The following is a 17,687-nucleotide window of genomic DNA, read 5'->3' as shown; positions in this document are numbered from 1 at the left end:
CTTTAAAAATCAAGATACCTTGGTTCCATTGATCCAGCAGAAGATTGTCATTTGATCATTTCTCTTTTTCTTTGGTCTCTTCTGGATCTTTTCCTCCCCACTCCCCAATTCCCTTTTAGCATCGACTGTGCTGGAATCCTAAAACTACGTAATTCAGACATTGAGCTGCGCAAAGGCGAGACAGACATTGGGCGCAAAAACACACGGGTACGGCTGGTATTTCGGGTTCATGTCCCACAAGGAAATGGCAAAGTGGTTTCCATCCAGACAGCTTCTGTGCCCATTGAATGTTGTGAGTATTGGTACTTTAGGGTAACATTTGATGGCTGGGGTCTGTCCTCAGGATTTCCCCAAAGGTGAAGAAGCTTCTTGCATGAGAAGCAAAACGTCTTCAGAAAAAAAACCAGAAAGTCCAATTATCTCAAAAAAAAAAAAGGAAAAAAAAAGCACCTTTGGGACAACCATGACCTAGATCAGAGGTGGGTTTCAGTAGGTTCTGACCAATTCCGCAGAACCGGTAGCGGAAATTTTGAGTAGTTTGGAGAACCGGTAGTAAAAATTCTGACTGGCCCTGTCCCCATCTATTCTCTGCTTCCCAAGTCCCAGCTGATCAGGAGGAAATGGGGATTTTGCAGTAACCTTCCCCTGCCATGCCCACCAAGCCACGTCCACCCAAGCCATGTCATGCCCACCAAACCACACCCACAGAATTGGTAGTAAAAATTTTTGAAACCCACCACTGACCTAGATGACTTAGAATCTCCATAGACATGTCCTCAAGATTGTCCAAAGGAAATTTGAGGCTGTTGACTCCACATTGTGGGTGATGGGTAGATGGAACTGGAGAGGGGATCTTTCATGCTCACCCACCATCACCAATCTCACCTATCCATCCATGGTAGCTGCTCCAGCAACTGAGGAGGCTATTCCTGTTGAAAGTTTGCCCGGGGATATCTCTCCTTTATCCAGTGCTGAGCTAAAACATCTACAAAAACTCCAGATTTGAGAACGTGAAGAAAAATTGACCATCCATTTGAAGTATTTACTCCAAAATGTGTGCATGTGTACACAGGTAGTCCTCAACTTACAGCCACCATTGAGCCCAACATATTGCTACCCAAGACAGTTCTTAAGTGAGTCTAGCTTCATTTTATGACTTTTCTTGCCACAGTGGGTAAGTGAAACACTGTGGTTGTTCAGATAATAACATACTGTAGTTGTTAAGTGAATCTGTTTTTCTCTCTTGACTTGGCTTGTCAGAAAGTCGCAAAATGTGATCACAGGACCCCAGGACACTGCAACCGTCATAAATATGAGCCAGTTGCCCACCGTCCAAATTTTGGTCATGTGACCCCTGAGGACTTTGCAACGGTCATATGAAAAATGAGCATAAGTCACCTTTTTAGCATTGTTGTAACTTTGAATGGTCACTAAATGAATGGATAATGTAAGTTAAGGAACACTTGTATACAAACACACTCATGCATAGGTACAAGTACACCTGTGAAAAGGTAAAGATAAAGGTTCCCCTCGCACATATGTGCTAGTCGTCCCCGACTCTAGTGGACAGTGCTCATCTCCATTTCTAAGCCAAAGAGCCAACACTGTCTGATGGCAATTCTGTAGTCATGTGACTACAGCATGACTAAATGCCGAAGGCGCACGGAACGCTGTTACCTTCCCACCAAAGGTGATCCCTATTTTTCTACTTGCATTTTTATGTGCTTTTGAACTGCTAGGTTGGCAGAAGCTGGGACAAGTAACAGGAGCTCATTCCATTACGCGGCATTAGGGATTCAAACCGCTGAACTGCCGACCTTTTGATTGACAAACTCAGCATCTTATTTATTTATTTATTTATTTATTTATTTATTTATTTATTTATTTATTTATTTATTTATTATTTGTCCAATTTATATGCCACCCTTCTCCGTAGACTCAGGGCGGCTTACAATGCATTATAGCAATAGCCTGCATACTTTTTTGTATGTACCTGCTTGTTAGGGCTTTGCCCTCCCCCCCCCAAGCGGTGTTGTTCTATACAAAGTTGGCTTATTGCCCCCACAATCCGGGTCCTCAATTTATCTACCTCGAAAGGATGGAAGGCTGAGTCAACCTTGAGCCTGGTGAGATTCGAACTTGCACTAAGTGCTGCACCACCGAGGCTCCTTGCCACTGAGCCACCGCGTCCCTGTTTAGAATGCAGTATTGCAGGCTAATTCTGTCTGCCTGCAGTTCAGCAGTTCGATTCTCATTGGCCAAGATTGACTCATCCTTCCGAGGTGGGCAAAATGAGGACCCTGATTATTGGGGGCAATAGGCTGATTCTGTAAGCTGCTTAGAGAGGGCTGTAAAGCACTATGAAGCGGTATATAAGTCTAAGTGCTATTGTTTTTAGTGACTGTTCGAACTTACAACAGTACTGAAAAAAGTGATTTATAATAAATAGGTCCTTGAAATTATGAGCACTGCAGCAAACCCACAGCCACACCATTAAAATGTAGATACGTATTTACAATGGTTACAGAGTCCCAGGGTCATGTGAATACTCTTTGTGACCTTCCCAGCTGGCTTCTGACCAGCAAAGTTAATTGGGGGGGGGAGCCAGATTCACTTAACAACCAGTTAACTGACATGATTTGCACGTTGTAAAATTGGGTGCATCTCATTACCAAGCTCACCCTGTTACGCGGCACTAGGGATTCGAATACTGAACTGCTGACCTTTCGATTGATAAGCTCAGCATTTTAGCCACTGAGCCACCACATCCCCTAAGTACACCTGCACACTCAAATGCACATATATTGAACTTATTTTATTTTTTTAGTAGATCAAAGCTTGTTAGTTTGCCAGAACTCTCCCAAGATTGCATTGAGGGATCCCAAAGGGAAATTGCAAATATCTCACAAGCCTTAGGAAAAATCTGAGTGGGTTTTGTTACTTTTTATCTTTTTAACAAAAACCCGCTTTGCAATGTCCAGTTATGTCATAGTGCATGACACCTGTTGCCTGGGAAGGGTGCTGTGATTTGCTCAAAATTGGTTTTGAAAGCATGGAAGAAAAGAAAGTTGGCATTAAGAAAATGTTTCAGGAAGCGATTCTTCCCTACAGGGTGCAGTGGATGAGTTGGCCTGTAATCGCACTCCTCAATTCCGCTGTCAAAGAGCTAAGGCTTTTAGCCTCTGTTCCACTTGTCTCTCTGGTCCCTCTTTGCAGCCCAGCGCTCAGCTCAAGAACTCCCACAAGTAGAGCATTACAGTCTTAGCGCCTGCTCAGTGCACGGTGGTGAAGAGATGGTCATTAGTGGAGCCAACTTTCTGCCAGAATCAAAAGTTGTTTTCATCGAACGAGGGCCTGGTAAGTGAGATTGGGTTCCTTTCCTTTCCTTTCCTTTCCTTTCCTTTCCTTTCCTTTCCTTTCCTTTCCTTTCCTTTCCTTTCCTTTCCTTTCCTTTCCTTCTTTCTTTTCCTTCCCCTTCCCCTTCCCCCTTTCTTTCTTTCTTTCTTTCTTTCTTTCTTTCTTTCTTTCTTCCCTCCCTCCCTCCCTCCCTCCCTCCCTTCCCCATCTGTTTTCCTTTCTCCCACTCCCTCCCACTCTTTTCCTTACTTCCATCCTTCCTCTCTCTCCTTCCTTCCTTCCTTCCCCCCTCTCTTTTCCTTCCTTCTTTCCTTTCTCCCACTCCCACACTCTTTTCCTTCCTTCCTTCCTCACCCTCTCGCCTTCCTTCCTCCCTCCCTTCCTTCCCCCTCTCTCTTTCCTTCCTTCCTTCCTTCTTCCTTCCTTCCCCTCCCCCTCCCTCCTTCCCTCTTTCTTTCTTTCTTTCTTCCTTTCTTCCTTTCTTTCTTTCCTTTCTTTCTTTCCTTCCTTCCTTCCTTCCTCTCTCCCTTCCTCCCTTCTCCTGTCTCTGTTTTCCTCCCTCCCTCTTTCTTTCCTTTCTCCCACTCCCTCTCTCTCTTTTCCTTCCTTCCTTCCTTCCTTCCTTCCTTCCTTCCTTCCTTCCCCCTCTCTCTTTTCCTTCCTCCTTTCCTTTCTTCCACTCCCTCCCTCTCCCTCCTTCCTTCCTCTCCCTCTCTCTTTTTCTTCCTTCCTTCTTTTCTTTCTCCCTCCCTCTCTCCTTCCTTCCTTCCTTCCTTCCTTCCTTTCCCTCTCTCTCTTTTCCTTCCTTCCTTCCTCCCCCTCCCTCTCCTCCCTCCCTTCCATTCCCTCTCTCTTTTCCTTCCTCCTTCCCTTTCTTCCACTTCCTCCCTCTCTTTTCCTTCCTTCCTTCCTCCCCTCCCCTTCCTCTCTCTCTCTCTCTCTCTCTCTCTCTCTCTCTCTCTCTCTCTCTCTCTCTCTCTCTTTCTTTCTTTCTTTCTTTCTTTCTTTCTTTCCCTGCTGCATGGCCGAAAACCAACTGAGCAAAAGAATGGAATTCATAAACCACATTTGCTCAATTGGAGGAGGACTCTTCCTCTCCAGATAAATGCCTGCAAATTGAGGTAGTCATGTTTGTTGATGAGAATAGAAAAATCAGCTCAATCACTTTCACAAGGAGATGAACCCATAAGAAATGTAAATTTGTAGTGAAAAGTTATAACATTGGAATTAGACATTTAATAATTACTCTTTATTAAACTATATAAGCTCAATGACATATATTCTGTTAATGACAAAAGTGTAAATGTAAAATGTTAGGTGGGTTTGTAGGTGGTGGGTTTTTTGTTTGTCTTTGTATTGTATTGTCTTTATATCTGTGTTTATATTTTAATAATAAAAAAAATTTAAAAAAAAGAAAAGAAAAAAGAAAAATCAGCTCAAAACAAAGGGATAAACAAGTGGCTGGAAAGGTACCGGGGAGGTGGGGCGATATATGGCAACTGCAGTGACATTATTGCATACTTAGATGTGGAAAGGCTCAATACTACGTACAAGGGGAAAATAGTTGGTAAAGATGATGACATTTGCAGAGATGGTTAAATTGACTTGATTAAAAAAAAGTCAACTTCTATATTCTAAAGTCAACTGGAAATGCCTTGTAGATTTGTTGCCTTGAAAGAGAAAAAAAGAAGGCCTTTATCACTTGGGATATTGATGATTGGAAAAAAAATGGATAATATATAAAAAAGTAAGGCTTTTCTTATTTGTAAGCATAGAATAAAAGACATATTCTCTTTAAAACTTTTAATAAAGAGTTATACAAAAGAAAATGTGGAGGATTGTATGAAGGGAGACCAGCGGTGGGTTTCCAATATTCTTACCACTGGTTTGCCCCGCTTGCGCACGCTCTCTTCACGTGCACACCTTCCACATATGTACCTGGCCTTTGGTGCAAGCGCTTTGCTTGCTCATGCCCCTTTCAGGACAGGGCCAGGACAGGTGGGTGGGCCTACCCACAATCTCTGCTATCAGTTCAGGCGAACCTGTATGAACCGGCTAAATACCACCTCTGAGGAAGACCCTGTGCTGGCAAGAGAAAATGTTCTTTTGCCAAATGCCATTTGGATTTAATCCTGTTTATCTTACATGCCTTTTACACCTGCTATATTTTTGTGATTATCTTTTTTATTTGCTCACTATTGAAGGTGATATGTTATGATTTGAAGATGCTTCTGACAGAAATAAATAAAGACACAAACACACACAAACAATTCATCACACACACACACACACACACACACACAAATAACACAGAGACCCAGTCATCACCTGGATGGCTGAGATGAGAGAGAGAGAGACAGAGACAGAGAGAGACAGGAAGAGAGAGAGAGAGAGAGAGAGAGAGACAGAGACAGAGACAGAGACAGAGAGACAGAGACAGACTGAAAGAGAGAGAGAGAGACAGACAGATAGAGAGAGAGAGACACACACAGAGAGAGAGAGAGAGAGAGAGCATTCTAATGTTGGGTTAAGAAAGCTGGCACAGCATATGATTTTCTTTCTAGTCATTTTTTTTTTTTTGATAGAATTGTCTTAATCTCCGGGACATTTTTCTCCAGAGTAAATATGATAGTAGTTGTGTTTTAACAGCTAAGCCTACATTGACAGGTTTAAGTGAACCATCAATCATGGGCCACACTGGACACGAATTGTGGGCTGGGATTATTTTTTATCATCTCCTGCTTTTAATCTTCACGAAGAAGTTGGCTGGATTAAGTGACTCTTTGCCCTGATCCAGAAAACTGCATCTCTTACACCAGCATAAGTGTCTGATCCGTTGGCCTCTTAGTCAACTAGTTTCTTTTCTGGATTCAGATGGAAAACTCCAGTGGGAAGAGGAAGCAAATGTTAATCGCCTGAAAAGCACAGAGGTGAGAATGAAAATTATACACTATCATCTATGGGGACAACATTGAGAGAATTTTCCTAGCCATGAGGTTGGATTTCTTTTTTTCAATGTAGCAGCAAATGATGGATAGTGATTGAAACAGGGCATTCTATTCCTGGGTTCCTTAATTTGGTTCCACTCTAAGAAGTCCTTAGGTACTTCAGCATGGTCATTGCTGAGAATTCTGGAAAATTGAAATCGTCATATCTAAAGAAAAAAAAATACCCAGATTGTGGGATTAACTTTCTCTATTGAATTTACTTGAGTAGAGTAGAGTAGAGTAGAGTAGAGTAGAGTAGAGTAGAGTAGAATAGAATAGAATAGAATAGAATAGAATAGAATAGAATAGAATAGAATAGAATAGAATAGAATAGAATAGAATAGAATAACAGAGTTGGAAGGGAGCTTGGAGGTCTTCTTGTCCAATCCCCTGCCTAGGTAGGAAACCCTACACCACTTCAGACCAATGGTTATCCAACATCTTCTTAAAAACCTCCAGTGTTGGAGCATTCACAACTTCTGGAGGAAAGTTGTTCCACTGATTCATTGTTCTAACTGTCAGGAAGGGTAACTGTCACTTGCCTTGACATCACTTTCTTCTCCTTCCACAGGCTTTGCTGACCCTCACCGTTCCTGAATACAGCAACAAGAGAGTTTCACGGCCCATTCAGACATACTTCTATATTTCCAATGGGCGCCGGAAAAGAAGTCCAGCTCAAGGCTTCAAATATTTGCCTGGTAGGTGGACCTCGAAGGTGGGAGATGAGAGTGGTTGGGTGCTAAAGTGTGCTTGATGATCCCTGCCAACCTTCTCCTCTTCTTCTCTAGTGATTTTCAAAGAAGAACCCCATCCAGATTCCACACCCCATACGTTCCCACACATCACCCCAAATGTTCCCTTTTCACTACCGCCAGCACAAGGGGCCATGGATTTCTCCCCTTCCAGACCTCCCTTCTCTTACAGTCCTGAGCGCTCCCCACCTTGTTCCCCCTATGGCTCCAACTGGAGCCCTTGCTCTTTCTCAACCCCTCCCCATTACAGTCCGGCCTTCCGTTTCCCTCCCAGCGAGACCTATGGGGGCGTTAATCTCTCTGTACCCCGCCTTGCTCCCCCAAACCTGCCCCACCTTCATGCTTTAGATTGCCACCCTCCACACTTTCAGCCCTCTAGTCCACAATTCAGTCCTCATGCACCAGGACAGAGAGAAACCCACAGCGGGGAGAGGTCACCGGAATGGACAGAACCAGACCTTGGATCCCAGGAGTTTAACCCCAAGGAACTGGAGAAATCGGGGTTTAGCAGTGGCTTCCGGGAAAACTTGCCTATCCATGGGATCACACTGGAAGAAGGTAAAGGTAGATTTGTGAAGCTTTCCATAAATTTGGTTTCAATTTAAGAAGAATAACAGGATTTTCCTCTCTTTTTCCCCCCTATATGCAAAATATGGAAACCCAGCCCTGCCAAAATCAGGTCATAATAACACAGAATAGCAATAGCTATTTCCAATATTCTTACCACTGGTTCACCATGCGTGCACTTTCCGCGCATGTGCTTTGCTTGCGTGGGTTTCCAATATTCTTACCGCTGGTTCACCACGTGCGCGCCTTCCGTGCATGCACCCAGCCTTCCGCTCATGTGCTTTGCTTGCGGGAAGGCCTTCCACGCATGCACCTGTCCTCAAAAGCGTGGCTAAATAGGACAGCGTTATACCCCACCCCACCCCCACCCCACCCCACCCCACCCCACCCACAGTTGCTGCAACCAGTTCGCCGGAACCGGTCCAAACCGGCTGAATACCACCTCTGACTTAGAGTTATATACTGTTCCATAGTGCTTTATAGCATTCTCTGAGCTGTTTACAACATTAGTATATTGCTTCCAACAATCCTCATTTTTATTAACCTCAGAAGGATTTAAAGCTGAGTCAACCTTGAGCTGGTCAGGATTGAACTCCTAGCTGTGGGCAGAGTTAGTCTGCAATACTGCATTCTAACCACTGTGTTACCAGGGCTCATGGTGTGAATGCTTGCCTGGAGTTTTCAGATCAGAGCTGCAGAAATGAAGATCACCCAAGATGGCAGGAGCGAGACACAGAAAATTATCTTGCTTCCATCTAGTGGTCCTCTGGAGCTTTGCAGTCCAGATCTGGTAACCCTTGCCTCTCTTGAAAAAGCTCAGTTGTGTCTTGCTGATAATACTAAATTAGCATAGGTGGCAGAATGAGGTTGGCACTGTGTAATCTGGTGCCACGGGAAAATGACAGGCCACAGATGGCAGATGGCCCAGAATAACTGGCATTTATAGTCTTTCCACTTTCTGTTCATATCAGTGAATGGTTAAGCCAACAGTCATATTCACTTGTTCTCAAGAGACTGGTCAAATGAGACTGAATTTGAAAATAAAGTTCAACGCAAGTGTGTACATAGGACTAACCTTAAGCTTATTTTCAGAGTATTGGGCATTGACTTAAAATTCCAGCTGAGCTCTATCTATCCTTAAATTTTGAATGATGGAGCAATTGGTAGTGGGATATTAGCGGAATTTGGTGGAATTATAGATGAAGAAAGCTGGGATTTCCCTGTAGTCTTCCATTCAAGTACAGACCAGTGGTGAAATCCATTTTTTTTACTGCCAGTTCTGTGGGCATGGCTTGGTGGGGGTGATGTGGCTTTGTGGGCATGGCTTTGTGGGCATGGCTTGGTGGGGGTGACAGGGGAAGGATACTGCAAAATCTTCATTCCCACCCCACTCTAGGGCCAGCCAGAGGTGGCATTTGCTGGTTCTCCGAACTACTCAAAAGTTTCACTACCGGTTCTCCAAACTACTCAAAATTCTCCAGAACCTGTCAGAACCTGCTGGATTTCACCCCTGGTACAGACTCACTCCAGCCCTTTTTAACATTTTGAAGATTGCTAGCTACTGCCATCGACTCTAGACTTACACAGTGTTAAGCTATACATCATAATTTCCAAGCCATGATGGTTGGGTTCACAGACCAAACCAAACTAAACATTGATGACATTATGAATTTGAGGATTATTTTGGTCAATTTTTCAGTGCATGTACCTGGAGATACGAGAAGCTAAATCTGAGATCCTAGGCCTGAAAATGGGTGTTTGTGTCAGAGTTTGTTGCAGCACACACAATCAGACACTTCAGCAGGATTCAATTTACATATAAGAAACTTCCTTTATCTACAATACCATACAGCAGAATTCAGCATGCAATATCAGGAACACAGAAGCAATATTCATAGAAGCAAGTCATCACAGAGTAGAGAGATACAGAGGCTAATATATTGTACAGAGGCTCCCATTACAGAGGCAAAACCAACTCTTATATACAGTTCAACAAATCTAAGCCACGCCCAGACTCCAAATTGTCTCTTATGGCCCCATACAAACAAATACTAACAAATACTATGTTTCAACTATCCAAACAGTCCCCATTGGCTGATCTATTCCAGTCTATGAATATTCATACTCTGACAGTGTGATTAATTCCCCCTTCAAATCCCTCCAAATTTGAGCATGAAACTTACCGTATTTTTCAGAGTATAAGACGCACCTTTTTCCCCCAAAAAAAGGAAAATCTGGGTGCGTCTTATACTCCGAATGTAGCCCCGCCCAGCTTCTCCAACTGAGGTTTCAGAGGCTGAAAAAAGCATCAGAAACGAAGCTTCAGAAAAAAAGCCTCCAAACAGCTTCAGAAAAGAAGCCCCCAAGCAGAGCTTCAGAGGCTTTTTTTCTGAAGCTCTATTTTGGAGGCTTTCAGAGGCAGGAAAAAAAAGTTTTTTCTGAAACAGAGTTTCAGAAGTTTCAGAGGCAGAAAAAAAAGCAAAAAAAAAAAAGCAAGGCACAGAGCTCACAACCAAGGAACCTGTTGTTAAAATTCACTTCTGAGAACAGCTGATGGGGGTATTCCGGGAGGCTGATCCACCTGCCAATCAGATTTTTTCTTATTTTCCTCCCCAAAAACTAAGGTGCGTCTTATACTCTGGTGCAGGGGTAAAATCTAAAATTTGTTACTACCGGTTCTGTGGGCGTGGCTTGGTGGTAGTGGTAGTAATGTGACTGGGTGGGCATGGCCAACTTTTTTTTTTTTAACTTTTAAAAGCATTTTTTTTACAACCTCTTCGGCCAAAGAGGTTGCAGAAAAAAATGCTTTTAGAAGCCTCTGACGATTAGGCAACTCAGTTGGGATCGTCAGAGGCTTTTAAAAGCATTTTTTTCCCTAAAATGCTTTTAGAAGCCTCTGACAAGCCCAACTGAGCCACGTGATCATCAGAGGCTTTTTTTTTACTTTTAAAAGCATTTTTTCGGCCGAAGAGGTTGTAGAAAAAATGCTTTTAAAAGTAAAAAAAACAGCCTCTGATGATCGCGCGGCTCAGCTGGGCATGGGGGGGGGCGCAGGGATTTTTGCTACCGGTTCTCCGAACCACCCGCCGCCATCGCTATCGGATCTGATGATCCGGTCCGAACTGGGAGCATTTCACCCCTGCTCTGGTGAGTTTTATACTTCGAAAAATACGGCAAATTGCTACCCAATGTTTCTGCCCAGTCTTCTTGTCCTTTGCTCAAGAGATGATTGACTTAAGCCAGCAGTGGAGCAGCCAACTAGCAGATGAGAATTAGAAGGCCTTTATCCACTCACAGGGGGCCTGCAAGGCACTATCCTTGTTCAAAACAGATCTTGGGAATTATGATTCCAGCACAGTCGCTCATAATAAATTTCCCACAATGAGAAGTGTTGCAGACTAAGCCTCAGAAATTTCAGTGGTTTGGTTAAGGCCACCTAATGAGTTCACAAGCTTTTGTATGGTGAACTTTTCCATGCCTGACTAGATGGCTTGTCCATCAGAAAGGTTGGCAGTTCGGCAATTTGAAAGGAGACTACATGACCTCCAAGATCCCTTCCAACTCTGTTACTGTTATAAATTGGCTCTCTCTCTCCCTTTCTTTTTTCTGACTATTCTCCCCAGTTACTGAGATCATTGGCAGGGACTTAAGTGACTTTCCGGAGCTATCCTGCAAAGGAGGACAGAGCTGAGAAGCGACCAGAATCCTGAAGTTCATAAAGCTTCAAGAAGTCAACCCAGAGAAAGAGAAGATGTCCAAGATCACACAAACTACAGCTGGGCCAGACTTTGACATTGATGAGTTTCCTTTTTTTTTTTTTTAATCTTCTGCCTGTGTTTTCTTTCAGTCTTCGATTAGGGGCCTCCTATAACTCAAGGCAGAGTCTTCAATAAATCTTCTGTCCACCTGCCCTTTACAGTCAAGAGGCTTCAAGGAGCTCATACCATCATCACTCCAAGACTGGAGCACCTGTGGTCCTGAAGAAGTTGCTAAATGATCATTCCCAAGCTCTAACATTTACTATGTTGGGGGGATTGGATATCAGTTGCTTCACCATCTTTCTTCTACTTAATATCTGTCCTCTTATCGGTCCATTTATTTATCTGGTACTCCAAGATAAAGAGTTTGGGCAAAAGAGTGAGACTACCTATTGAGTTACCATGCTCTCTGTAATGCTTATTCCTTTTATTTATCTGCTCCACATTTACGTTTTGGAGAGCTGAATGTCCTATGATAATTGATTCCATGGACTAATCTATTTTACAGTAGTGGCCAAAATTGTGGAAAACTTTTGGGAAAAGTGTACTTGTGAGGTTTGATGGCTAATAACACCATTTTTATTTTTATTTTTTTGGAGTTTCAAGATAATCATATTCCATTGCTGGAATGACCTGGGGATAGCCCAGACCTTAACCCAATTGAAAATCTATGGAGCTGACTAAAGAAGCGACCCAGCTATAAAAGCCAGTTAATAGAAGCAATAATTCAATCTTGGTTTCACATTATAACAGCTGCAGAACTAAAATACTTGGTTCATTCCATGGGAAGATGTTGTAAGGCCATAATTCATGCTAAAAGTTACCCGACTAAGTATTAACTGACATGGTGAAATACAGTTGATATATCACCAATACATGGTGATATACAGTTTTTGTATATCTCATTTTTTCTGTGGTGATCATTTTTGTATATCTCATTTCTTCAACGTGTTTCACTTTTCTTCTTTATACTGTAATTGCTATTCTAATAGCAAATCCTTCATAAAAGTTATTGCATTATGTTCTTGATTAAATTATCTTTCCATTGATACATAATTTTATGGTACTATTCCCTCCAAAAGTGGTGTCATTAGCTAGTTTTAGAAAATACACTTTTCCCAAAAAGTTTCAACAATTTTGGCCACTACTGTATATGGCTATCTAAGTAAGAACCTCAGTTTCCCAGGATGTTATGTCTATCCTACACATTTGTCCAGAGTTTTCTGTCATGTCCATCCTGTTTGTTTCCTCAAAACCAGCAAGAGGGTTGCCATGCTACCCATTTCACCTTCTATCTACCTCTCATCCTTTCTCTAACGGAGAAAGGCTTCAGACTTATTCTCTGCCCAACCCCATCCTACTATAGAGGAATGATGATAATAGGAGATGCTTCTCTAACCATGACTGTTGTGGTCCGCCAGCAGCCTGCGGAGCTGGCAGTGGAGTCGGACAGCCATGTGGCTGAGGAAGAACATGGGCCAGTCCTGGAGGCTGGGGAAGGCCAGGATGAGGGCTCTGCATCAGAGGCAGAGATGGGGCCAGGGCCACTGGGGAGTGATGTGTGGACTTCGGAGCCTCCAGATGCTGACAGTAGAGAGGCAGAGGAACAGGAGGAGCCTGTTCCTAGTGCATGTATGAGAAGAGCTGCCAGAAGGCAGGAGCAGCTAAAGCAGTGAGGATGACTCGGGAGTAGGGCCAAGAGATTATTGTCCCCTCCCATAAGGCTTAAAAGGCCAGCAATGGCTCTTGGCCTCTTTGCCGGAAAACAACCATTGAGAGAATTGCTTCTTGTTTGGCTATAGTTATTTCTTCTGTTCCTGAACTGTTGCCAAGAAAAGCCTTTGGCAGTTTGCCTAATTATCCCAAGGTCAGAGATAAACTAAAAACTGATGTTTTAAGGACTTTGTTTTCATTTCATTTAGAATACACTGAGAATGAGTTAATTCTCAGATGTCTTAATAAAATCTGTTTGTTTTTTGGAACTGTTTTGCATTTAATATCAACTACGTGGGCCTGGGTCACAACAATGACATTCAAAACAGTGTTTGGTAACAACAGGTCTTTGTGCATCCCCATTGTAGGATTCCACAATGAAATGTGATCAATAAAAAAGATAAGTGTCCCTAAAATTCTTGATCTTTGTATATCCTCTGGAACACGGGCCTCCAACCTTGGCAACTTTAAGACTTGTGGACTTCGACTCCCAGAAATCCAGCTTTGCTGGCTGAGGAATTCTGGGAGTCGAAATCCACAAGTTTTAAAGTTGTCAAGGTTGGAGACCCCTGCTCTGGGAAAACACATCTGGTTGATACAGAGAAACAAATCAAAAGAGGATGGATATGTGCAGATTTCATCCCATTTCTGCATGTTCCCCAAACTCTGTTCTGCTCCTTTGAAGATGTTCAAGAAATAAGACCAGGGATTAAGTAAACAAATAAAGTTTTTTAAAAAATATTTGGTGACCATCCGGAAAGCTGAATTACTTGGGTTTGTCAAAGGAAGCATTGATCCTGCATATATCGTAGGAAGGTTCTCTCAATTGCATTTGTTGATGTCACTGAAAAGAGGCTTATGTTGTAAATTTCTCAGTTGTCTCCTCACAACGCAAGGTGAACAGCACATACATTTAATTGTTGTTGTTAGTCGTGAAGTCATGTCCGACTCAGGGGTGGTATTCACTTACCTTCGCTACGGGTTCACAAATTTGAGCGCCTACCTCCGCGCATGCCCAGAGCGTCAAAAATGTGGATAAATGGGACGTGATGACATCTGGGCGAGTGGGCGGAGCTTCCTGCAGCCGCCGCTATCGGTTCGCCTGAACCAGATAGAACCAGCTGAATACCACCACTGGTCCGACCCATTGCAACCTCATGGACAATGTTCCTCCAGGCCTTTCTCTCCCATCCCCCGGAGACCATTTAAGCTCACACCAACCTCTTCAGTGACTCCATCCAGCCACCTCATTCTCTGCTGTTCTTTTCTTCTTTTGCCCTCAATCGTTCCCAGCATTAGGCTCTTCTCCAATGAGTCCTTCCTTTAATAAATGTAAATAAATAAATGTGGCCGAAAAGATCCATGAGGAACCCTAATGACATCATAGCACATATGATGTTATTTCCTCCTCCTTCTCTGTAGATTGGGGTGTCAAACTCATGTTGTCATGGTGTCATCACATGACGTATTTTGACTTTTCCCCCTCTCCTAAACTGGGTGGTGGGCGTGGACAGCACATGACACATCTGGCCCACGGCCCACGAGTTTGACAGCCCTTCTGTAGATGCTAGTGACTAATTATTTTGGACTTGCTTCTGAGGAAAATAGATAAAAGTCATTGTGGCAAACTCCTACTATTCATACTAAAAGAGCCCCAAATTTCTACTCTTGGAAGGGTTTTGCGTTGTGAAATATAACAACAACAACAACAAAAAGACAAAGTCAATGGTTGAATATTATAAAAATTACACAAGTATTTCCAAGTGATGAAACTGGGATCTTGATATTTCTTTTTTTTCTTTTTAAAATTTTATTGAATAAACAAATATATTACAATTCAACCTTTTTGGTTTGGCAACGTGTAGTCATACTATATGCTTATAAATATGGTAGCTAATGGGTTATATAGATAATTTACATTCAGAATCGTAAGATATTTATGAAATTAATGTATTATAAGTCATAATATAATAGTACATAAGTTAAGTTAATAATTAAGTGTTGTCCCCCTTAGTAATTAACTTTTGCATTTATTTCCCAACCACCTATACCACAAATCCCATACCGTATAAAACTCTGAATCTTCCTTCTCATTTAGTACATATGTTAATCTACACATTTCTGCGCATTCCAATATTTTGTTAACTATATGCTCCTCAGTTGGACATCTTTTCTCCTTCCAATGTTGTGCATAAGAGATTCTCGCAGCTGTAACAATGTGGATAATTAGATATTTCTTCTTCTTCCCATATGCTCGTTTCAGAACTCCCAGGAGGTAAATTTCTGGTATAAGGGCAATCTCCTCCTCTATTATTTCTTGGATCCATTTTTGTATCAATTTCTTGATATTTCTATACGACAGGAAAAATTCCTGAATTTGTGTATGTTTTAAAAAAATGCAAGTCCTCATGAACTCACTCCTCTCAAAGGAACAAATAAAGTGGAGGAAAGGTTTTTTGGAGATCTCTATAATGAATTGAAGATGCTGATCATAAGAAAATACAGGGCTTTAGCTATCAGTACCTGTGTGTTTAGTTCAGTCATATGCCTGTATGAATCTTGTTGTCATGCATTTGCCTGCCACTAATGTTAAAATCTTATCTCCCAGATGTTTCTGCATACCGCAGGCATAACTGAATTGGTGTGATATCTTTGTTCTGATTATGGTATAGGTAAATATATCCACAAATCGGTAAATAACTTTAACCCCAATCCATTTTGCAGGACAAAAATAGCTACTCTGTTTTCCCCAAAATAAGACATCCCCTAATAATAAGCCCAATCAGGCTTTTGAGTGCATGGCAATAAGGCCAAGCACTTATTTCAGGGTTAAAAAAAATATAAGACAGGCTCTTATTTTCGGGGAAACACGGTAGATGGTCAAAATAAACGGACATAACCTATCAGTGTGCAAAAAAGGAACAAGAGTAACCTGCCTTTCTCAAGCTAAGCAGGAAACACAAAATTAATGATCATGCACAATCATTATTTCAGCTTTCATTTTATATTACATATGTTCCTTTCATGGTCATCTCAGCCTTGGCTTTCAAGAAATCAAAATCTAATCTCAGCAAACATAGCTGGATTAAAATTAAAGGTTGGGAAAAGGGGATGCAGATATTTCTCCTCATTCTTCAGTCCCAACTGTCTGCCTTTACTTGTAACAAAACATTACAATCTTGGAGTCCTGGTGGACAACCATTTAGATATGAGCCAGCAGTGTGCAGCAGCTGCCAAAAAAGCCAGCACAGTTCTGGGTTGCATAAACAGAGGGATAGAATCAAGATCACGTGAAGTGTTAATATCACTTTATAAGGCCTTGGTAAGGCCACACTTGGAATCCTTTATTCAGTTTTGGTTGCCATGATGTAAAAAAGATGTTGAGACTCTAGAAAGAGTGCAGAGAATATGGACAGCTGCTGGCCAGATGGAGAGAAGATCAAAAAATTGGTATTTTGCAGCAGGAATGAGAATTTGATAAAGCAAATAAGAGATGAAGATCAAATGCACATAAAAAGGTTGTACAATGCATTACTGGAAATAGATTCAGAAACAGACTTAGTCAAGGATTGTATGATAAAATGGGCACAAAATGTAGGTGAACCAATAATGATGGAAACATGGGAAAAGATATGGGTTAGAAATGTAAGATTTACACAAGCACAAAATTTAAGGGAGAATTTTTACAAAATGTTTTATAGATGGCATTTAGACCCCCAAAAAAACTAGCTTGTATGTATCCAAATTTACAACCCAAGTGGTGGCGATGTGAGTGTGAAGATGCTACATATTTTCATATATGGTGGACATGTAAAAAGATTAAGGCTTTTTGGATAAAAATATGGTGGGTTATTCAAAATATTTTGAAGAAAAAAATTAAATTTACACCACAGTTTTTTCTGTTGGGAATAGTTATGGATTGTACTGTAATAGAGACTAAGCTGGTTTTGAACTTAATAACGGCTGCCAGGTTACTGGTGGCACAGTACTGGAAGAAGGAAGATCCACCTACTATTGAGGAATGGACATTAAAAGTTGTGCATTTGGCGGAAATGGCAAAAATTTCATCATACCTTAAAGACCATTCAAACGAGAGATATATATCGGAATGGAGAAAATGGATTGATTACATACAGAAGAAGTATCCAAATAAGAAGATTCATATAGCTTATGAATGAAATAATATTAAGTAGTTTATGTTTGTTTTTTCTGAGTTATAAGGAGTTAAGGACCTAGGGAGAATATGAAATGTAATAATTTGTTAGCACATTTTAGTTCTTGGTTTGTGAATGCTATACCCTGTGCTCGTTCTGGGAAGTCTAGGGAGGGGGGTGGGGGGAGGGAGGGGAAGGGAGGGTGGGAAGGGGAGGGGGGGTTGAGGGGGGAAGGGTGGGGGGGTGAAAATGTTTGTATTTTTCATAAAACTTTTCAATAAAAAAAAAAGAAATCAAAATCTAATCTCAGTAAACATAGCTGGATTAAAATTAAAGGTTGGGAAAAGGGGATGCAGATATTTCTCCTCATTCTTCAGTCCCAACTGTCTGCCTTTACTT

At 41.8% G+C, this 17,687-nt stretch overlaps 1 protein-coding gene across 5 annotated transcripts in view; it reads left to right on the top strand.

The window, feature by feature from the left end:
- NFATC4 (nuclear factor of activated T cells 4) overlaps window positions 1–13,875 on the top strand; it is a 59,048-nt gene extending 45,173 nt beyond the window's left edge. For 2 of the 5 annotated variants that reach the window (XM_034411466.3, XM_034411467.3), the window contains exons 5-10: window positions 120–292; window positions 3,217–3,357; window positions 6,232–6,287; window positions 6,916–7,042; window positions 7,133–7,654; window positions 11,287–13,875. In XM_034411466.3, coding sequence (XP_034267357.1) covers window positions 120–292; window positions 3,217–3,357; window positions 6,232–6,287; window positions 6,916–7,042; window positions 7,133–7,654; window positions 11,287–11,354 — 1,087 coding nt within the window. In that variant the 3' untranslated portion in view covers window positions 11,355–13,875. Of the gene's footprint in view, window positions 1–119; window positions 293–3,216; window positions 3,358–6,231; window positions 6,288–6,915; window positions 7,043–7,132; window positions 7,661–11,286 lie in introns of all 5 variants that reach the window. The other 3 variants (XM_087891769.1, XM_087891768.1, XM_087891770.1) reach the window with 3 other exon arrangements.
- Window positions 13,876–17,687: the final 3,812 nt, after the last annotated feature.

The sequence above is a fragment of the Pantherophis guttatus genome, chromosome 4 (assembly GCF_059756535.1).
Source record: "Pantherophis guttatus breed Tessera chromosome 4, ASM5975653v1, whole genome shotgun sequence".
Taxonomy (NCBI): domain Eukaryota; kingdom Metazoa; phylum Chordata; class Lepidosauria; order Squamata; family Colubridae; genus Pantherophis; species Pantherophis guttatus.
This window is presented reverse-complemented; position numbering and strand designations above follow the sequence as displayed.